Consider the following 23,577-nt stretch of genomic DNA (forward strand, 5'->3'; position numbering starts at 1 on the left):
GTCTGTCATAGTTGAAGTGTACCCATGATAAAATGATGGGGGGGCTGTAATTTAAGTGGGAGAACTTGCACAATTGGTGGCTGACTAAATACTTTTTTGCCCCACTGTAGATAGGCACTTTTTTTTTGTCTAGTTAGTGTCCCAGATATAACACCAAAAAAAATTGCTCATGATTTAAAAAACAAATCGTCAGGAGGAGGCAGCGCCATAAGTGAGTAAACTGAGATATGTCGAAGGAGTTGAACAGTTTTTTTCTTCATAAATAGACAGTTATTTACCTCTCCATGGTTGCAGGATCTTGTCTATTTTTTTTCTATAGAAATTCATTGCGGAGAGCTAATTTATATCTTTTGTGATACGAATACGAAGTATGTCTACTTCACTGTCGGACCATTTTATAGGTAAACTGCAGGGTAATGTAAGAGTTGTATTTTTAAAGATCCAATACGTAATAATGTACATTTATCATAGTTAGGTTTTAGTCCAGAAAAGTTATCTAGATCTTCAATGAGACATTGCAGGGATCTAGCTTGCGGACTTGATATAAAACTTGAGTCATCGCCATACATGGACACCTTTGTTTTAAGCCTTTGTTTTAAAACCTCTTAGTCCGCCCCATCCCGCATGCGGGATCGTGACTACAGCCTCAAGCTCATTACCATAACGCAACGTTAGCGATTTCTAAAAATCGCAAATGAAATGAAATAAATATGCCTGCTCTCAAGCTTATCCTTTTCTTAACAACCCTGTCGTCTCAGATTTTCAAAATATGCTTTAGAACCAGAGAAAATCAATAATTTGTGTAAGAGTGGTGATAGCTCGCTTAGCATTTAGCGTTAGCATTTAGCACGCAACATATTCACAAAAACCAGCAAAGGGATCAAATAAAATAATTTACCTTTGAAGAACTTCAGATGTTTCAATGAGGAGACTCAGTTACAAAGCAGATGTCCAGTTTTTCCTGAAAGATTCTTGTGTAGGACACATCGTTCCGTTTTGTTACTATGCATTTGGCTACCGAAACTAACCGAAAATTCAGTCACCTACACGTCAAACTTTTTCCAGAATTAACTCCATAATATCGACTGAAACATGGAAAACGTTGTTTGAATCAATCCTCAAGGTGTTTTGTCATATATCTCTTCATTGAAATGGCAGTCCTAGAAGCCTGCATTCTTCTCTGATTCGGATGGAAAAATACTGGTAGCTGACTTTTGCGCACCAATTTCCACGCAGACACCGTGCGGGACACTTGGCAATTGTAGTCTCTTATGGTCAATCTTCCAATGATATGCCTACAAATACGTCACAATGCTGCAGACACCTTGGGGAAACGCTAGAAAGTGTCCGTTCATTCCTGTCGCATTCACAGCCATATAAGGCGATCATGGAAAACGTACCTTCAGAAATCCTGTTGATTTCCTGGTCGCGCAAACATCTTGGTTTTGCCTGAAGCTTTTGTTCTAAGGCACTCACAGTGAAAATCTTTGCAGTTCTGGAAACGTCAGAGTGTCTTCTTTCCAAAGCTATCAATTCCAAGCATAGTCGAGCATCTTTTCGTGACAAAATATTGCGCAACGGGCACGTGTTTTTATCCAAAAATGAAATACTGCCCCTATAGGACTAACAGGTTAAGCCTTGGATTTCTAATCCTCTGTTGTTATTGGATCTGATTTTAATAGCTAGCATTTCGATGGCCATAACGAATAGATATGTTGACAGTGGACTCCCTTTTTTAACTCCTCTTGACAATTCAAAAGTCTGAGAAGTAGCCGTTATTTACTATTTTACACCTGGGGTTGCTATACATTTCTTTTACCCATTTTATAGGAGAACTGTCTCAATTTAATTGCATTTCGCTAGTATTTTTGCATTACAACATTTAAGTGCAAGGGGCCTCCAGTTTTTTTAGGTATACTGGGTCTTTATATTTGCCATCTGGGACTTGTTTTAATAATATAGAAATCAGACCTTCCTGCTGAGTACCTAACAGACTACCATTTCTATAGGAGTAGTTAAAACAATGGCGCTTTTAGTATCTCAAAAACGGTTTGACATACCTCTACCGGTATGCTATCAAGCCCTGGGGTTTTTCCAGACTGAAAGGATTTAAAAGCCTCAAAGTTCTTCCTCTGTAATTTGGCCTTTGGACTGATCTGATTTGTTAATTTTAATTTTTTTATATTATTTGTAAAGAATTCCTTACCGTAATCTTCATTCAGTGGGAGAAGATGAGACGGAAAAGAGAACGTCTGCCTAAAATAATTAGCTTCCTCTTTTGAAATATTATTCGGAGAATCATAGATGACTCCCGTCTTCAGTAACGAGTTTCTGCAAAAAAAAAAAAAAAACTGTACTGTTAGTTCATTGATTTCCCTTGTTAGTCTTGTCTCTAGCCAGAAACGTCTTTTTCATTATTGATGAATAATGAATTGAATGACCTCAGAAGGTACATTTTAAAGGTATCTGAAACAATAAGGGGATTTGCTGAAAATTCAGTTATAAATTATTTTGTCTCAGTTAAATAGTTGTCCTCCAGTAAACTTTGATTAAATTTCCAATATCCCGTCTACGTGGAAAATCTATAAGAGTTATGTGAACGCCAATTAGATGATCCGATCGCATTCCGTCTCCTATTTAAAACGTTTTATGCACGAGAGAAAGATACAAAGTAGTCAAGACGACTAGCTTGATGAACTCTCCTCCATGTATATCTCACTAGGTCAGGGTCTTTTAGTCTCCAAATAGCCACTATTTCTAATGTGTCCATAATATTTGTGATTTCCTTAAGGGCACGGTGATGATAGTTTGTAGAGCGATTACCTTTACGGTCCATTGAGGTACTTAACACTTTGTTAAAATCTCTTACCACAATGATTGACTTTATTTCAATCGTGAATGACAGTTGTCGGACTTTCCCCTTCCTCTCTCTCTTCCCCCTCTCTTTTTGTCCTCTCCACCCTCCCTCCCTCCCTCTTTGTAGACTAGAACAGGCAGAGAACCTTGACGAGAACCAGTGGAACCTTCTTCAGATTACAGACCGGTTCTTCCTGGCCATTATCAACTCCTTCAGCGAGTTCCCGCCACAGCTACGCAGTGTGTGTCACTGTCTCTACCAAGTAGGTTCATTCCCCACCTCTGGCCTAATGCTGCTCTCTGGGTGGGTGGAGTGTGTTACTGTCGCCTACACCCTTACAAGCCACTGGCTTTCTTCCATACTGTGCTAATAATGGCACGAGGTCACATCTCTCACACTCTCTAATACACACAGGCACAACCTTCTTACTTTTCTCTGACTTTCCACTAACGTTGCTGCTATACGTCCTCTGCCCTCTTCTGCGTGTTCGCTCTTCATGTACTGTGACAGAACAGATTAAGGACTGTCCCTTCAATGGTGGTGGTTGGAAAAGGGGGAACATATGCAGATGAATTAACTGACTACAGCAACATCAAGACACTACAAAGCAGCTAGTGTCCCTACTGTCAATAAACTGCTTACACACACACACACCTCCGTTTCCATTAAGCCTAACTTTTCCATGAAAGAACACCTCTGTATGGACACACACTCCACTCGCCTGTTTCCATCTGCATGTCTGATGAGCCGAGACCGCTGCCCTCTGCTTCCACAAAAACTGACTTTCTCTCTATACTGACTTAAAGCAACACATCAAATGTTTCGATATCTCAATGAGATGAACGCGGGGTGCTTTGGAACCACTAATGTTATTTTGTTGGACACAACACCAAAATAGCACAGAACATGAAACTGACTCATATCGATCTCCCTTCGCTCGATACAATCCTATACTACTACCATTGTGCGAAAATCTGCCTGTAAAAAAACATCAGCACGCGCACACAATGCTGGTCAGTAGTTGGGCTGTGCCTGCAGATGCTATGACCTGTTTGTGCTCATCTCTGTTCTATTGGCTACTTGCCACTCTCTACTGACTAAAGCCACAGTCAAAGACAGAAAGTTAAACAAAGAAGCAGTAAGTTCAGAACTTTTTCCTCAGCCCCTTTTATTTTCAAAAGCAAAAATAACTGTCTTTATTTTTTAATAAAAAGGCATTCTACAAATAGTAGCACCAACTTACTTGCTTCCATTTTCTATTAACTCCAAGAAACCAGTGCATTCAGTTACAGCAGGGGTGTCAAACCTATTCTCTGGAGGGCCTGGTGTCTGCGGCTTTTTGGTTTTTCCTTTCAGTTAAGACCTAGACAACCAGGTGAGGGTAGTTCTTTACTAATTACTGATCTTAATTAGTCAATCAAGTACAAGGGAGGAGTGAAAACCAACACACTCGGCCCTCCGTGAAATGAGTTTGACGCGTGCGTTCCTCTCTTTCTCTCCTCCAGATGGTTTTGGGATTGGAATGGGTGGAACAGTGTTTCTCTGAATGTTTCTAGAGGCTGAATTTGGCTGCAGTTGACATAAACACATCACCAGGGGGACAGTTTTCTATGGTGCACTTCTTTCTGTGTTGCTGCAGTGCATATACAGTGGAATGTTACGTAGTAAAGTATTGTGTGTTTTTATTTCTTTCTTTACATTTGTTCATCTTTTTATTTAACTAGGCAAGCCGGTTTAGAACAAATTCTTATTTACAATGACACAGTCATCTTGCTTAGTGATTGCGGTGGTTTTATGTCTGTTGTATTTGGGCCATATACTGTATAGGGCCTATTTGAAATTGGTTTATTGCACTTGCACCAAATATTTGAATCTAAAGGCCGAGGTGAAGTGAGGATTGTCTGTCTTGTGTACATGCATGTTGGTGTCTGTCTTGTGGACTATGGTTATAATTTATTGCTCTGTAAAACACTGTGTCTGGCTGATCACCTGTGAGACATTTTTCTGCTTTGCTCTGGGAGTCATATCTCCATGTATTCGCTGTTGTTTTCTGGCTGGTGAAATTCAATGTCATTTTTAACCCCTTTTCTGTCGCGCTTTAAAGTGCAATCATATCAGTCAAAAATATCAAAATCCCAATTTATGTTCCAAAACCAACTTTATAAGAGCTGTTAAAAATAGGTTATATTTAACTCAAAAGTCCATGATTTACGATTTGTTGGCAGAATAGATGGAAGCAGTTCTTTGAAGGATTTAATATAAATTACCAATACATTTCTTGGTAGTCCAAAAAATATTGCTATCAGGTTGGAAATCACATCTGACCGGGTACATTGTTTGCTGCCTCCACCCATTCGAGATGTTTCAATGACTCAATATTTTGAACAAAAATGGACGACTGTAACGAAGGCTGAGAATGTCAAAACAATCACACTTATTTAAGTTAACAATTGTGTCAATGTGAGTAAACAATGTTATTTAGAGAAAATGTAAAACCATCCATTAATTCCAAAACCATTTATAAATCTTGTTTTGCTGGTGTGTAAGATGTGATCGTTATTACCGTGAGATTGTTCTGCTGTGACAGTTGTTTTGACATGTTTTTGTTTTAGCCATTCATGATGGGAAACAAGAAGGATTCCAAGAAGAATTCCTGCCATTCTGTATCTCAAGACCAGACTACTGCTGAAGATATCATGTGTAAGTCCATACAGCAGGACATTTACTGTTTGAGATATTGGTGTACAAAGCTGCTATTGCAAAAATATGAAACCCTATATACAGTACATTATATATTATCGATAGTAATCTCTTATGTAAAATTATTTATAGTTTCCAAATCTCAAGATTCTGGTTCTCATTTATTTGTGAAAGTAATAATGAGTTGAAACTAAGAATACAATATAACATCATTTCTAAATGAAAGTGCATGTCAACTCTCTCTCTTGTGTCACCCAACATAGTGGCACATCCTGCCACATTTGGACTCCCAGAGGGTCTTCCCTCCACCTCTCAACAGGAGAAGCCTCGCAAACGTCCCCTTCTAATCAGGATGTTTTCCACCATCTCCATAGGCCTATCCAAGCCATTCAAACAGTTTTCAAAGCAAGCTTAATACAACAATTTCCTTTAATACAGTAATATTTGCATTGAATTGATGGCCTTTGTCTTCTTTTGTGTTGCCCTGTTAACACATTTGATTAGAAAATACATAGTATATTTAGTTTAGTTTATTATGCAGTCATAGTCACGGTGTAGGCTAAACAAAGTAATGTTGTCCTGAATAATGTATAGAACATGCAGTGTGATTCATTGAACACACACACATAGTACTTCAGATATGTCCCACAACCAACATTCAACCAGATATCAATGATTCAGTGTAAAATACATGTACTGTAAAATTAACCGTATTTAATTTACAACCAATAAAACAATAAATGATGCAGGACACTCAGTTATAAGGGAATTAACTGGTTTAACTTCTCAAACAGAAACACACACATTTCCATTTTCTGTGGATCGCCCATGTTTACATTTTACTGAATTCTAGTCTGACCATTGACCTATAGATGGAAGTAAAGGTCTACTTTTGCTGCAGATCCACTTCTTAAGCTCAAACCTCTCTGGACAAGTTGCCAAAACATTTGTCCCTCGTGTGAGAGAGAGTGTGTGTGTGTGTGTGTGTGTGTGGCAAAAAGTGTGGCAAAAAAAGGGAATATTGCACAATACTTTTATGATACAGATACATTTTGCATTCGGTAGCATAGCACAGCTGTAGTTTTTTCAAATGCCAAATGTACATGTAGCATGCTTCTGCCTACAGATGCTTTTCTGAGTGACTTGTGTTGTGAGAGAACCAGAATTCAAACAAACTCCTGGATTACATTTTATAATATTGTTTGCTCTTTTTAGTAACATATGGTAGCATACATGTTTCACACGGTGGCAAGTCAAGCTTGTTAGTTACATGTAACAACATTACATTATATGGTCAATGTTTGTGTGTATCCTCTTAGCTTTTACCTTCGACATCAACAAGCGTCCTGCAGACTCCCACGCCCAGAAGGCTGGGGGCCACCTGCTCACTCACGTCCCAGCCATCTCCTTTGAGACCGACTCTACTGTGGAGTGCACCTCCAAGAGGACTCCTGAAGAGAGGGGCCGGGTGAAGGTTAAACTGGCCACCATGGCCTTGATGGGAAGGATCAAAAAGGTCTTGGCTGTGAAATGCCCATTATGTGTGATTATTGAATTTATAATTTTCCACTTTTGAAACAACAATGGGAAAGACAGGGTTTATAGCAAAGGTTGCTCAGATTGGGCTTTGGAAAATGAAAGTGCACTCCTGATTCAGAGAGAAAGATCCAGCTTAATCATCCATACCATTGAATGTTTTTTTTATTGTAATTTAAACAAACTGTTCCTGAGTTTCGAAAGACAGAGAAAGGAAAACATTATCTTCAGGCTGTTCACACCTGTTCACACAAGTCCTACTGTCCACAATCTCAGGGTTCTTCAATACAAACACATCTGTTTCAGAAAACCTGATCACTTTCACATTCGAACAATGTTTGTAGGATACTTTTCAATAACTCAATAAATGTAAGTGTTGGAACCATACATAGCTGGTAACTTGAACTCGGCAGAGTAGTTTTGACCTTTTTTCACCTTTATTTAACCAGGTAGGCAAGTTGAGAACAAGTTCTCATTTACAATTGCGACCTGGCCAAGATAAAGCAAAGCAGTTCGACAGATGCGACACAGAGTTACACATGGAGTAAAACAAACATATAGTCAATAATACAGTATAAACAAGTCTATATACAATGTGAGCAAATGAGGTGAGAAGGGAGGTAAAGGCAAAAAAGGCCATGGTGGCAAAGTAAATACAATATAGAAAGTAAAACACTAGAATGGTAGTTTTGCAATGGAAGAATGTGCAAAGTAGAAATAAAAATAATGGGGTGCAAAGGAGCAAAATAAATAAATGAAATACAGTTGGGAAAGAGGTAGTTGTTTGGGCTAAATTATAGGTGGGCTATGTACAGGTGCAGTAATCTGTGAGCTGCTCTGACAGTTGGTGCTTAAAGCTAGTGAGGGAGATAAGTGTTTCCAGTTTCAGAGATTTTTGTAGTTCGTTCCAGTCATTGGCAGCAGAGAACTGGATGGAGAGGCGGCCAAAGAAAGAATTGGTTTTGGGGGTGACGAGAGATATACCTGCTGGAGCGTGTGCTACAGGTGGGAGATGCTATGGTGACCAGCGAGCTGAGATAAGGGGGTACTTTACCTAGCAGGGTCTTGTAGATGACATGGAGCCAGTGGGTTTGGCGACGAGTATGAAGCGAGGGCCAGCCAACGAGAGCGTACAGGTCGCAATGGTGGGTAGTATATGGGGCTTTGGTGACAAAACGGATTGCACTGTGATAGACTGCATCCAATTTGTTGAGTAGGGTATTGGAGGCTATTTTGTAAATGACATCGCCAAAGTTGAGGATTGGTAGGATGGTCAGTTTTACAAGGGTATGTTTGGCAGCATGAGTGAAGGATGCTTTGTTGCGAAATAGGAAGCCAATTCTAGATTTAACTTTGGATTGGAGATGTTTGATATGGGTCTGGAAGGAGAGGTCTGGAAGGCTATATCTGTTCCTGGTTGTACATTTCTTGAATGGGGCATGTTTATTTAAGATGGTTAGGAAGGCATTTAAAAAATATCCAGGCATCCTCTACTCACGGGATGAGATCAATATCCTTCAGGCCAGGTCGATTAGAAAGGCCTGCTCGCTGAAGTGTTTCAGGGAGCGTTTTACAGTGATGAGTGGAGGTCATTTGACCGCTGACCCATTACGGATGCAGGCAATGAGGCAGTGATCCCTGAGATCTTGGTTGAAGACAGCAGAGGTGTATTTAGAGGGGAAGTTGGTTAGGATGATGTCTATGAGGGTGCCCGTGTTTAAGGCTTTGGGGAGGTACCTGGTACGTTCATTGATAATTTGTGTGAGATTGAGGGCATCAAGTTTAGATTGTAGGATGGCTGGGGTGTTAAGCATGTTCCAGTTTAGGTCGCCTAGCAGCACGAGCTCTGAAGATAGATGGGGGGCAATCAGTTCACATATGGTGTCCAGAGCACAGCTGGGGGCAGAGGGTGGTCTATAGCAGGCGGCAACGGTGAGAGACTTGTTTTTAGAGAGGTGGTTTTTTACATCGCCAGAGGAACATAGGAGGAGTAGAATAAGGGTGCGGCTAAAAGCAATAAGAATTGGTCGTCTAGAACGTCTGGAACAGAGAGTAAAAGGAGGTTTCTGGGGGCGATAAAATAGCATCAAGGTATAATGTACAGACAAAGGTATGGTAGGATGTGAATACAGTTGAGGTAAACCTAGGTATTGAGTGATGAAGAGAGAGATATTGTCTCTAGAAACATCATTGAAACCAGGAGATGTCATTGCATGTGTGGGTGGTGGAACTAATAGGTTGGATAAGGTATAGTGAGCAGGACTAGAGGCTCTACAGTGAAATAAGCCAATAAACACTAACCAGAACAGCAATGGACAAGACATATTGACATTAAGGAGAGGCATGCTTAGTCGAGTGATCAAAAGGGTCCAGTGAGTGGAGAGGTTGGTTGGGGGTCACGGCGATTTAGACAGCTAGCCAGGCCGTCGGTAGCAAGCTAGCATAGGATGGAGGTCTGTTATTAGCCACCTCTTGCGTTCCGTCAGTAGATTAGTGGGGTTCCGTGTGGTAGAGGGGATTAATCCAAATCACACAACAACAACAAAAATAAAAACAATAGATATAGTTATAGAGGCCCAAGAAGAAAACATAATAATAATAAAAATAAATAAATTGTCCGATTGTCTATTCAGATAGCAGCCGGTAAGACAGCTAACGGTTAGCAGGCCGCAGATGGGCGTTCAGGTAACGTTGCGACGGAGGAGCCAGCCGGATAACTCCTTCGGGTAGATAACGTCGGCAGTCCAGTTGTGAAGGACCGGTGGGGCTCCGCGTAGGCAGTAAAACGGGTCCGGATAGGTGACTGCAGCCCAGGAGTGATTGATGGAACTCAGGAGTGATTGACGGAGCTGGCTAGCTCCGGAATAATTGATGTTTGCTCCGGAATCGACGAAAGCCGATAGTCACACGGATAGCAGCTAGCTAGCTGTGAGATCCAGGTATGAATGTCCAGAGAGCAGTTGAAATCCAGGGACATGGAGAGAAAAATTGGTCCGGTATGTTCCGTTTCGAGCCGTGCTGCGCTGCGCCGTACAAAACTGCCGATTTTCGAGCTAAAGGATAGCTGATGACCACAAACCGTGGTTAGCTGAATACTAACGATTTGCCAGTAAAGAAGCTAACTAGCTTCTGAACAAGCTTCTGATTAGCTTCTGCATTAGCTTCTGGCTTCTGGCTAGCTTCTGGCTAGCTCCTGGCTAGCTTCTGGCTAGCTTCTTAGAGGATTACAGATTTGAGGTAAATAATACTTTTTTATAAATATAAATTGGTGAGGTGGGTTGCAGGAGAGTGTTTTGAAGATGAGTTGATGGAAAATAAAAATAAAATGTATGTGAAAAAAGTTGTAAATATATATATATATACGGGACACGACAAGACGAGGACAAAAGACGTCTGAACTGCTATGCCATCTTGGACATGTGTGCTATCACCTGTGTCACCTGTGCTATCACATAGTCACCTGTGTCCAGATGCAGTCATTTATGTTGTCTAAAGGCAATTTGTCTCTTATAACAATGTTATTTTTCTGAATAATGTAATTTAATTGACTGGTAGGTAGTCACTAACTATTTGTAGCATGTGTTCCTCTGTTTATTGATATTTGCATGGTGTGTATGTGTTAAGCTGTTAAGTAATTCATGTTGATATTATCCAAAGGGTTTTTAACTGAAATGCTAAATGTTGGTGTCTCGATCTCAGACATTTGCGCTCATATTTGTAAATAGTATTTCAAAAATGGCAGAATCAAACGGTATTGGAATAGTCGCTTGTATTTTGCATCTAGAAGTGGAAGAATTTTAGAAGAATGCTATTTCATCAGTCAAATGTTGCACTGTTTGATAAGACAGGGTTAAGAAAACCACCATTTTAATGAGTTTAGTTGTGAGTTTGACATTTTACCACAAGAAGTCACTATAATACTATACGGTATCAAACAGGGTTGTGTTGAAAATCAAATGAACCACAGCCAAATTAATTATTTGCAACTAAGAGTAAGATTAAAAAAGACATGTATAACTTATTTCTTGATAAAATACATTCTAAAATGTAAATATATGTGATTTCTGAGTATGTAGTGCACATATCTTTTTAAGGCCCAAAGCAGACGTTTTTATATCAATATCAAATCATTTCTGGGTAACAATTAAGTACCTTACTGTAATAGATTACGATGAAAATGGTCAAAAATGTATTTTTTGCAAAAAAAACTTTCTCAAGCAATAATTTTGCTAGGACTGTCTGGGAGTGGTCAGTGTGGAGGGGAAATTAAAACTAGCTGTTATTGGCACTCTCTTTGTCGTTGGTCTATAAACCAATTTACACATGGTGATGTCGCCATGGAAAGCCAAAACTCTCGCCCATGCAAACCTGCTGATTAGAAGGTGCTGTATAGATGTGAGAAACTGTCTTTTCATGGCACTTCAATATCGAAGTGAATTTTTCGTAGCAGGTTAGGAAACTGAGGTTAAGGTTAGGAAAAGGGTTAGGGTTAGTGAAAATGCTCTCCAAATCTTCTACGAAAATTACTTAGCATTGAAGTGCTGTGAAAAGAATGTGTCCCTGCTCAGGTGTTGCATGCATCAACCAATGGTTGTGTGCCAAGTCATCCATTGTGTCATCGACTGACAGATTGCTATAACATATGATGTGGTTAGCTGACACACAAAATACCTATCCAGGCAGTGTAAGATCTGGCAAGTGTCAGCCATGCCTGGGCAGAGGAACATGCTCCGTATTTTCAACCAGAACTATCAGGAAGCAACCCCGATCACATTTTGTAAAACACATTTACAGTGTTAGTTTCATCAGCTGTTGTACAATATGAAATACAATTATTTTGACTTCACATGGCCTTTAAATGTAGGCAAACAAGTTTTCAGCATTCAAACTCATCTACCCAGCCAGATTCAGCACCATGGACAGTGAAGATCAGAATACCTGCGATCTGACGATTAGAACAACAGTGCTATTTTAAGTGATTTTCAAGACACCCAAAGTCAATTTAAATCCACAACAAAATCTGCAGGATAAAAAGCATTCAAATAAGTAAACGGGCTATATTAAAGTGCACTAAACATAGAGACAGACTAACCATGGAGAACACTAAACATGATGACAGATTAACCAGGGAAGTGAATTTAACAGAGGTTTAAGCTAAAACAACAGAATCTGGGTAAATCTGTGTGAAGAGGTGTGGCTTTAGTGTGGATTTGAATAGCACACAAGTAGGCCAACGCTATTTTTGCACTGTAAAACTTTTTTTAAGTGTTATGTTTTCCCAGATTCATAGTGTTATGTGGATTAAAGTTAATAGTAATCAAAACTAATTTCACCACGAAAGGAAGTGCAATCGAAATGAATGAAGAAGACAAGGTCATTCCAGTGAGTTAATAAAATGACAAGGTGTTGTTGCCTGTCAGCGTTGTAGACTACTGCCTCACAAGCCCGGGCTTTAGTGGCACTGGCATACGCGCTTGCCTCTGCACTGAAGGAGCCACCGAACGCGTCCGCGTTGCAGCTCTCACTTTCTCCCGCTACAGTATGTCCTACAATGACATATTTGGTGGGGATTTGCAGCCAACAATAGGATTGGATTGGGACTAAATCAATGAATAAAACGATATTGAAATGAATATTATTAACAAATATTTCCCAGAAGATTTTGGGTTCAACCTAAGGCTGACTAGGACAGATCAATCAACTTGATCCGACACAGTCAGCCTACATGTCATACGTAAGTAAACCCACAAGAGATACAATATTGCAAAGGCAGGACCATGTTCGATGGAAGGCGTAGGGGTAGGCAATCGAAAACGTTTGACGGGGAAATTTCTGTCAATATTAGCTAGTCCTACTGAGTGGGCAAGTAACCTTTCCCGCGCTCTTCCTAAAAATACTATTTGTGATGTCATAAAGGTCTAACGTTCCATGACGTAGCAGTCCCTGCCTGCAATATTGTCCTCACTCTCGAGCTGAACTCAACTTGAATGTAACCAACACAGACAAGGACATGCTTTTTGAGATATAAAATAGCTTGAATGGATGAAGAAAAGGTCAGCTAAATTACTTCATACAATATTGGGGGAAAGTAAAAAAGGGTAAAGCAATATAAGCGGATATTTCTTGTAAAAAGCTATAACATATTGTAAAGCAAATGTACCATTCTTTATAAAGTCACCAGCTTAGCTCTGAAATGGCTGTAGCTCTATTTATGATGTCCTCTGCACAGATCTACTCTGACATTGACATATTATTACTTATTGGAATGTCTGACCTTCAGGTAGCACAGAGGGAGGATGGTGATCCTCAGAGGGAAGGAAAGGAAGTTGTTGAGGAAGAACCGGTGGCCACGCCCAAAGAGGAGGCCAAGAAGGGAAGGAAGGTAAGATAGCACGAGTGACAGAGCACATAATAGGCCTACTGGGTTACACTCTGTACCTGATAGCAGCCATACCATAGATATCTATATATATCAGATAACAACATACGTAGTAGCTGTTTTCAAAACGTGTTTTAAGAGCTGTTTTGACCTGGCCCATAGCCTATTCATAAATTGGCTCAGAGTAGGAGTGCTTATCTAGGATCAGTTTTGCATTTGTGATCATAATGAATACAATTATTTGGGCAAGTTTGAGCCCACACCTTATCTGATGAACTTTATGTATACGGGCCCTGGTGTTACATGTCTGCCATCATTGGAGATCTGGAATCTGTTCTGTTCTATCCTAGGCAAAAAGTAAGAGGAGTGGCAAGAAGTCAAGGAAGCTGGGCACTGACAACGATGCAGGTCAGAGATTTACCTCTGTAGTACTACATTGTTTCTCTATTCTGTCTGTGATGTGCAGGTTGTGCTATCCATTTTCAATGAAACTGTAGTCTACTGTAATCAGTAAGAAAGGTCACATAGATAGCTTTATTCAAATAGGCCTATTCTAAAACCCTAAAACAATGAAATCAGAGTATTAAGAGTTAAAACGTCTGATTTCTCTTTAATTTTGTTTCTACTTCCTCTATGGCAATCACATCTTTAGTCTCCAGGAATAAACACCTGGATAGAGGATCTGTAATTGAGCTCCTGGAGAAGAAAGCTGTTAAGGCTGCATTCGGCCCAGGCAACAAGGATGAGATGGAATACTCCTACCCAATCCTCATCTCATTCCTGCGCAATCTTACTGATGAGTATGTTAAAAGTTTTTCTGTAATGTTCAACATTTATGAAATATTGTGCAGTGGGAACTAAACACTAACTAAAACACTTATTTTAAATGTTCTAGGCAGTGGCAAGTGATCTACAAAGGACTAAAAAACCCTGTAAGTTTCCCTACTTGCCTTTGACCTTTGATGTGTCAATGATCTGTTGAATTCAGAGATTAGCCATCAAGTCATATTCTGTTATTCATGTTCATTTCTCTGTCAGACTTCATCAAACTTTGAATTCAGTCACAGACAAGAATAACAATGTTGATCAAATGCATTCTGTTCGATCTAGAATACTTGACATCACAGTTCCATTGAAAAGACTGTTTTTGTTCTGTTTGTTCAAAACAGATGACGAAGGAACAGCTTGCCAAATTGTGCAAGACAATTGTAACCTTCATCACACAGACCACCCTGCAGATCCTGCTGCCAGCCCTGGCCCGCGTACTTGGGGTAAAGGACTTTGCTGACGACGACACTGACTCACCCAAGAGGGGTGGCAGTGCAAGATCCTTTGCTGCCTTTGATCAGGAAAGACTGGAGCTCATCCAGGAAGTTAGATATCTGGCGAAGAAAATGTATAAGGGCGGCACAGGGGCTCAACATCTTAGGTCCCTAACACCCTCTTCTAAGAGGTATGTTCCCCTTAAGGTTTTCATGTATGGATTTCACCAAGATCATCTATCCCAGTGTTAGCCAATGCAATTTACTCTATCTGATGTAGTACAACATGTAATGTATCAGCCTTAATGAGCATGTAAAGCGATCAAAAGGACATGTAGATATTTAGAATACTAAAATTACAACGCTTGACCGATTTGCCAAGTTAAGACAGGAATTATCATGCTTTGCTTGTTCGTTTTAAAGTTCCCAGACCTCAGTGAAAGTCCACCTGGGAATGACAGAGGACAGAATCATCAAAAGTGTCCAGGAGCAACTGTCTGATCATAATATCCTGTCCTCTTGCCCACCTGAGCTGACTGTTGGTCTTATCAAGGTGGTGGTCGAACAGCTTAACTCTGCCCTCTCTGCGACCATCAGCAGAGCCATTTCAGGGCAGTCCTCCCCTATTTCTTCTGGTAACCAGGCCGCTGAACAAATGGTCAACATGGTCCAGAAATGTTTTGATGATCACGCCACTCCAGAGGACCAGAGCTTCACCTCTGTATTAGAGTCATGCATTCCACCTGCAACAGAAGAGGTGATGACTGTTATTGCAGAGATGGTGGGTGAATTGGAAAAAGAAGATCCGGAATTGGCTAAGGTTTTTCGAGAAGTGGCTGTGAAAGTTAAAATGTTGGCATCTGGCAGTGACCTTGTAGTGGAGCACCTGGATGTTGAAGACTCTCCTGTTCCAGAGGAGCTGAACATAATATGTACATCTTGCAAAGCAATGATGCAAAATCTTGGCACTCTGTTTAGTGTGAAGTTCAAGACCAAAGCCTCAAAGGCTGTGAGTGAAATTCTTGTGAGAAGGTTAATGAGCGATATCTCTGGTATGGTTCAACCTTCTCATTCGTTTAGTACCACTCCAAGCTTGATGAATGCATCTCGCCCATCTGACAGGATCCTTGATTCTGCGGCCACTGAGCTCATACAGACCAAAGTAGAATCTGAGGCATCAAAAATAATTGATAACTTTGTTGAAGATGTCAAGGACATTGTGCAGTATGCTGAATTAGATCAGCCAACAAGCACCCAGAGAGATACCCAAGTGGGACACTGTACGACAAAGCGGAAACCCTTCCATGCAGCTCGTAGACTCTGCGAGAGACTTCAGGCAAAGCTGGAGACATTGTTCCTCAGAATGGGTGGAGCTTCAGTCCAAGGGGAAGAACTTATGGAAAAAGCTGACTCCAGTGCTGTGCTTCTGGAGCATACTGACTCCAGTGATCTGCCTCTTTCAATCCTGAGCTTGCCTTCCCCATGTATGAGTGAATCCCCTATATCAGAACGTAGTTCATCTTCTTTATCTGATGGATGTGATTCAACTGACACTTTAGGAGAAAAAACACCAGAGCAACCTGAAACCAGTAAGAGTGAGGCAATACTGCAAGTGGTCAACTCAACAGGACTTGGTTCTCTCCGTAAATGCCAAAGTGAGAACTCTCAACCATTACTGTCTCTCTGTGATTCCAACATGGTGCCCTGCACCAAAGAGGTCTTGTCCCAGATTGTGACCATGTATAGGTCAGAGGTGGCAGATTTGGAATGCACATCATCTGTTGCAGAGGGTTCATCTTACAACTCCCTTGAAGTCTGTGGCTTTTTGGACAGTGTCATGTCTTATCTAGAAGACATGCCTGTGTCTGGTTCTTCATGGTTGGAAGGATTAAGAGATACTCCAGCCTCAGTCATTGAGAAACTCTCCAGTGAGGAGTTCCAGATGAACGCTACCAACGAAGTGCGAAAAATACTGCTCAAATCAGTCAGTAGCTTTCCCAACAAAGTCAGTTCCAGCCAGACAGATTCTCAGATGTTGCCAGAAAAATCAACAATTTCCTTAAGGCATACAGATATAACTGCTTTTGAAATCGTTGGATCAATTAGAAATGACATGAAGAGCCTTTTCCCACCCACAGAGTCTTCTACTACTCTATGGCAGGCAGACTCTATGCTTCAACAGAGTGATGAGAAAACCTCAGAGTACACTGAGGCCACACCCAAAGGCTCACAGTCTGGTTTGGAAGTATCTGAGAAGAAGATCTGGACAACTGCAAAGACTATTTACCACAATGTGAAGACAAAGATGAGGAATTATTTTACATGGCAAAATCAAGTCAAAGCAACAACGGCTCAAGCCAAAAAGAGCCTCAGCCATATTCTGGTTTCAATTCAGAAAGAGCTGTCAAAATCTGACCAAACGGTGACTGCGCTTTCACAAATAGAGAATGTGGTTGGAATGATGCTGAAGGATGTTGAAAGGGTAAGCAGTGAATGTGGTGAGGAACTGATCTATCAAGCGCCACAGCGTTCTTCCTCCTCGTTGTCATCCTCATCTGCCAGATCAAAGAAGTCAGAGTGGGAATTTTCACTCCCTGGCACTCCCATCTCTTCTGATTTACCAGAGAGTATTACTCAGCCCATTGTGAGATGCTCAGTCATCGACATGGGCAAATCTACTAAGCCAAAAACATTGGTGTGTGATGCCAGGGAAAGCATGTCTGCAATAGTGGATACCATCATAAAGGAGGTACATCCAGAGGAAGAAGGGGAGGTTGCATTCCACCCTGATCTAACAGCTGTAATAGCAAGACTGGAGGAGCTCATATCTCAGGGTAGGATTGGTGCTCTCTCACGTGATCTTACTCACCAAGTCAACCGCATCATTTCTGAGAGCAACTTGACCCCTCTGGTTCTGACAGTGGCGGCTGGAAAGAGTGCATCCGATACAGTCCTTACTGAGCTGAAGAGGAATGACAAGACGGTGGGGAAGCCCACAGCTTACAAGCTGGTTCAGCTTTTTGCAGAGGAGTCTGTGAAGCGCCTCTTGCTTCCTAGCCTTGTGCCCTCTACAGCTTCAATGAGTTTGGCTCAGGGAGTTAGTGTGCCGGCTAGCGTATCTGAAGATAGGATTTCATGTTCTTTTTCTACATCAGCATTTAGTGACACAGTCAGCCTGTTTACCAAAGTAATGGTAAGCCAGGTCATGGACTCTGTGGTTTCTGATGCACAAAGCAGAGGGTCATCTCCAACCGGAACTGTAACTGATATAGGCAGTCTACTGAGTGGTAAGTCCTACCCTCTGCCATCTTTCTCCGCCATCAGCATGACAACAAGTGGGACCTCCAATGCTGCGGCCAACATAGATGCTGAGGAAAGGGATACCATCAGTTGTTTCGGTGTACCTCAGAGCATTGTTTGTGATCAGAATTCAACCAGCCCGGATGTTGCCTCGCTTTCAACCCCATCCACTGACAACTTAGTCGGTGATGATGACTTCACCGGCCTCATCAGCATGTTAGTGGTGAGACTTCTGTCAAAAATCCAAACCCAAACGGATCTGTACCCAACTGACGTCACACGCACGTCACAAGACCTGATTCCAAAAGTTATAGCTGCCTTCTGTGCATGGTCAGGCTGCTCTGAGACCCAAGCTTATCCCAAGAACCTGAAGAGTCACAAAGTATACAGCACCGTCTACAAACATCTGTTGAAGGAGTTTGGCTCAGAGAAAATACTCCAACTGGCCGTGTCGACTCAGGACTCCACATTCAATAGGATTCTTGTGAAGTCATTGAGCAAGGAGCTTCTCCACAGTTGTAACGAGGCATCAAGAGCAGCCTCAAGAACATCTTTCGAAGCCACCAGGCCAGAAGCTCTTCTCATGGCTGAAGATGTGAAGGCTACCAGAGGGAAGCTGTCTTTCCTACAAAGGCTTGCCAGACTGAAATTCGACTTAAAGGTACATCACACTTATTTAAGTTAACAATTGTGTCAATGTGAGTAAACAATGTTATTTAGAGAAAATGTAAAACCATCCATTAATTCCAAAACCATTTATAAATCTTGTTTTGCTGGTGTGTAAGATGTGATCGTTATTACCGTGAGATTGTTCTGCTGTGACAGTTGTTTTGACATGTTTTTGTTTTAGCCATTCATGATGGGAAACAAGGATTCCAAGAAGAATTCCCGCCATTCTGTATCTCAAGACCAGACTACTGCTGAAGATATCATGTGTAAGTCCATACAGCAGGACATTTACTGTTTGAAATATTGGTGTATAAAGCTGCTATTGCAAAAATATGAAACCCTATATACAGTACATTATATATTATCGATAGTAATCTCTTATGTAAAATTATTTATAGTTTCCAAATCTCAAGATTCTGGTTCTCATTTATTTGTGAAAGTAATAATGAGTTGAAACTAAGAATACAATATAACATCATTTCTAAATGAAAGTGCATGTCAACTCTCTCTCTTGTGTCACCCAACATAGTGGCACATCCTGCCACATTTGGACTCCCAGAGGGTCTTCCCTCCACCTCTCAACAGGAGAAGCCTCGCAAACGTCCCCTTCTAATCAGGATGTTTTCCACCATCTCCATAGGCCTATCCAAGCCATTCAAACGGTTTTCAAAGCAAGCTTAATACAACAATTTCCTTTAATACAGTAATATTTGCATTGAATTGGTGACCTTTGTCTTCTTTCGTGTTTTGCCCTGTTAACACATTTGATTAAAAATTACATAGTATATTTAGTTTAGTTTATTATGCAGTCATAGTCACGGTGTAGGTTAAACAAAGTAATGTTGTCCTGATTAATGTATAGAACATGCACCCCCCCTCCCCCCCCACACACACACAGTGTGATTCATTGAACACACACACATAGTACTTCAGATATGTCCCACAACCAACATTCAACCAGATATCAATGATTCAGTGTAAAATACATGTACTGTAAAATAAACCGTATTTAATTTACAACCAATAAAATAATACATGATGCAGGACACTCAGTTATAAGGGAATTAACTGGTTTAACTTCTCAAACAGAAACACACATTTCCAATTTCTGTGGATCGCCCATGTTTACATTTGACTGAATGCTAGTCTGACCTTTGACCTGTAGATGGCAGTAAATGTCTACTTTTGCTGCAGATCCATTTCTAAAGCTCAAACCTCTCTGGACAAGTAGCCAAAACATTTGTCCCTAGTGAGAGAGAGTATGTGTGTGGCAAAAAAGGGAATATTGCACTACACTTTTATGATACAGATACATTTTGCATTCGGTAGCAAAGCACAGCTGTATTTTTTTTCAAATGCCAAATGTACATGTAGCATGCTTCTGCCTACAGATGCTTTTCTGAGTGACTTGTGTTGTGAGAGAACCAGAATTCAAACATAAACTCCTGGATTACATTTTATAATATTGTTTGCTCTTTTTAGTAACATATGGTAGCATACATGTTTCACACGGTGGCAAGTCAAGCTAGTTAGTTACATGTAACAACATTACATTATATGGTCAATGTTTGTGTGTATCCTCTTAGCTTTTACCATCGACATCAACAAGCGACGCACATGTATCTTTGCTCTGCAATCTCCTATCCCCATCGGTTTCACTGGGAAGACTTACGGTGGTGTGTCATGGCGGCATGGTAAAGCTTGCTCAAAGGGAACAATAACCAAGCCGTACTGTCATCTTCAGACGCCGGGTTTGGGACTTATTTCAGGCCTAACATCGCCACGAACGTCCACATTCGTCTTGGAATTGCAAGCAGTCAATCGCGGTTTCCATCCGCACGGCCATGGCGGCACGTAAACCAGTGGAATGGGTTCAGGCGGTGATAACTGCTCTTAAACGCTAGTAAAACCAAATGCATGCTTTTCAACCGTTCGCAGCCTGCACCCGCACGCCTGACCAGCATCACCACCCTGAATGGTTCCGACCTTGAATATGTGGACATGTATAAGTACCTAGGTGTCTGGCTAGACTGTAAACTCTCCTTCCAGACTCATATCAAACATCTCCAATCGAAAATCAAATCAAGAGTCGGCTTTCTATTCCGCAACAAAGCCTCCTTCACTCACGCCTCCAAACTTACTCTAGTAAAACTGACTATCCTACCGATCCTCGACTTCGGCGATGTCATCTACAAAATTGCTTCCAACACTCTACTCAGCAAACTGGATGCAGTTTATCACAGTGCCATCCGTTTTGTCACTAAAGCACCTTATACCACCCACCACTGCGACTTGTATGCTCTAGTCGGCTGGCCCTCGCTACATATTCGTCGCCAGACCCACTGGCTCCAGGTCATCTACAAGTCCATGCTAGGTAAAGCTCCGCCTTATGTCAGTTCACTGGTCACGATGGCAACACCCATCCGTAGCACGCGCTCCAGCAGGTGTATCTCACTGATCATCCCTAAAGCCAACACCTCATTTGGCCGCCTTTCGTTCCAGTTCTCTGCTGCCTGTGACTGGAACGAATTGCAAAAATCGCTGAAGTTGGAGACTTTTATCTCCCTCACCAACTTCAAACATCTGCTATCTGAGCAGCTAACCGATCGCTGCAGCTGTACATAGTCTATCGGTAAATAGCCCATCCATTTTTACCTACCTCATCCCCATACTGTTTTTATTTATTTACTTTTCTGCTCTTTTGCACACCAATATCTCTACCTGTACATGACCATCTGATCATTTATCACTCCAGTGTTAATCTGCAAAATTGTAATTATTCGCCTACCTCCTCATGCCTTTTGCACACAATGTATATAGACTCCCTTTTTTCTCTACTGTGTTATTGACTTGTTAATTGTTTACTCCATGTGTAACTCTGTGTTGTCTGTTCACACTGCTATGCTTTATCTTGGCCAGGTCGCAGTTGCAAATGAGAACTTGTTCTCAACTAGCCTACCTGGTTAAATAAAGGTGAAATAAAATAAATTAAATAAAAAAATAAACAGATTCGACGAGCAGGTAATATTATAGTGTTAGTTATATGAGTTCGAAGTGGGAGTAGTTAGCTAGTTGCAACTGCAAGCAGTGAATCTTTTGTTGAGGGCTTGTACAGGTAGATAGCTAATTGTATTTATGTCACTGTGAAGTGCATGCTAGACTGCTTTCTAGCTAGGTAGCTATTGATAGTAACTACGTTAGGACAAATATTTGTATATCTGTGTTCGGATGATGTGTACCAAAAGTGCAAGTTACTTTTAGCTACCTAACTAGTAAGCTACCCATGTAGCTAGCTAGCCAACTAAACATGCATTTTAATGTTGCATATATATTGGGTGTTGGTGTAGCTAACTCGGAGTATTTGCACACTACGTCTAATATTGGCTAATTCTTCCTAGACAATTGGGGAAAAGATGTCCCTATTGTACCAGCTAGGAAGTCCTATAATTTAGCTACCTTGCTAACTGTAAACAAATGAGAGGTGTGACTCCAACATGCACTGATTCAAATGCAAGGTCTGTCACATGTGGGGAAAAAATGAAGAACATACTGGTTGCATGCTGTCAGCCAACATTCATGTTGCTGTCTGAGGAATCTGGATTTTCAACCTGACCATGTTTCTGCTCTGAGGTAACGTTAAACGCTCAATAATAATGTAATGACCTGACTAGATCATAGATGAACAATTGTCCAGACAGAGGCTTGAGTTTGCACATTGACGGTTTATTAAACCAACTTTACACAGGCTACTGTTTGACAGATAACCCACAAGCCAAACGTGACCTTCTCTTGTGAAGTCCAGACGTAAGAGAGAGAGAACAAAAAGCTGAACCTGGTCTTAACTTCCAATGCTCCACCCCCCTGCCCAACCCCCCTCCACGCCACTCCGCCAACCACCAGGATGCCCGGCATCAGAACATTCCAGGCATTCCCGTGATTGGCAGATAGCAGGTTGATTGACATGTCGGACCCTGCGAACACCGGGTACTGGTCAGTACAACACAACCACCTCCTAGCCTAACACATAACACACAGCTGTCTGTGCGGGTCGCTACACAGCCCCCCCACCACAAAGTCCCTCGTCCCCGAGGGAACAAACAAAGTCTCTGAAGCGACCCGGAGGTCTCCTTTGCCTGCGTGGCCGTGATGGTCGCAGAGTGCCCCTCTGGGAACCAGGGGATGAAGGCAGGGATATGGGGGACAAGGAAGCGGGAACGGGTAATACAGTCCGTGGCTCTGGGGAACCACGCGGTGACACAGGGGGAGACAGGGGAGTGGGCTGTCTGGAGCCTTGTCTGCGGCACCTGAGGGTGGGTGCCTGGAGAATGTCATTGCCAGAGAGGGGAATTGTGGGGGTTCCTGGGGTTTGGGGAGAAGAGGCCCCTCTGTATGGGGCTAACCTGTCCCGGTGCAGTGCCACCTTTCTCCCCTGGGAGGAAGCTGCACCCGGTACACAACCTCCCTACCCTCTCCAGGACACTGCAGGGTCCCACCCAGTGACTGTCCAACTTGGGGCATCTGCCTTTTTTTCCTTAGGGGGCTGTAGACCCAGACCAGCTCCCCAGCCACAAAGTGCCTTCCCCGGGTGTGCACGTCATAGTTCCTTTTCTGCCTCACACCTGCATTCACCAGCTGCTCTCTGGCGAAGGTGTGGGCTGTCTCCAGGCGGTCCTGGAGTCTCCGGGCATACTCCGGCCCCGGAGGAACATGAGGGCTATCCAGGGGCCGACCAAACGCCATCTCCGCAGGGGTGCGGATCTCTCTCCCCAGCATGAGGAGGGCAGGCGTGCAGGAAGTGGAGTCTTGGACAGCGGAGCGGCATGCCATGAGGACCATAGGCAGGTGCTTGTCCCAGTCACGCTGGTGTTTGGAAG

At 41.9% G+C, this 23,577-nt stretch overlaps 2 protein-coding genes across 13 annotated transcripts in view; both read left to right on the top strand.

Moving 5' to 3' along the window:
• Nucleotides 1-23,577, top strand: part of LOC127908721 (neurofibromin-like) — a 72,376-nt gene that overhangs the window by 31,048 nt on the left and 17,751 nt on the right. Inside the window, exon 1 of one of the 6 annotated variants that reach the window (XM_052467870.1) lies at nt 21,555-21,724. The exons of 4 other annotated variants lie outside the window; for them this stretch is intronic. The gene's annotated coding sequence lies outside the window, so the exon portion shown is untranslated. Of the gene's footprint in view, nt 1-21,554; nt 21,725-22,216; nt 22,334-23,577 lie in introns of those variants that run through there. One more of the 6 variants, XM_052467869.1, reaches the window with a different exon arrangement.
• Nucleotides 12,494-23,577, top strand: part of LOC127908704 (uncharacterized) — a 47,681-nt gene continuing 36,597 nt past the window's right edge. For 2 of the 7 annotated variants that reach the window (XM_052467804.1, XM_052467805.1), the window contains exons 1-6: nt 13,048-13,475; nt 13,823-13,880; nt 14,125-14,272; nt 14,368-14,404; nt 14,642-14,925; nt 15,158-18,695. In XM_052467804.1, the coding sequence (XP_052323764.1) occupies nt 13,287-13,475; nt 13,823-13,880; nt 14,125-14,272; nt 14,368-14,404; nt 14,642-14,925; nt 15,158-18,695 (4,254 nt within the window). In that variant the 5' untranslated portion in view covers nt 13,048-13,286. Of the gene's footprint in view, nt 12,828-13,046; nt 13,476-13,822; nt 13,881-14,124; nt 14,273-14,367; nt 14,405-14,641; nt 14,926-15,157; nt 18,696-18,884; nt 18,970-19,232; nt 19,424-23,577 lie in introns of those variants that run through there. The other 5 variants (XM_052467810.1, XM_052467806.1, XM_052467807.1 and 2 more) reach the window with 5 other exon arrangements.

This window comes from Oncorhynchus keta, chromosome 18, assembly GCF_023373465.1.
Source record: "Oncorhynchus keta strain PuntledgeMale-10-30-2019 chromosome 18, Oket_V2, whole genome shotgun sequence".
NCBI classification, from domain to species: Eukaryota; Metazoa; Chordata; class Actinopteri; order Salmoniformes; family Salmonidae; genus Oncorhynchus; species Oncorhynchus keta.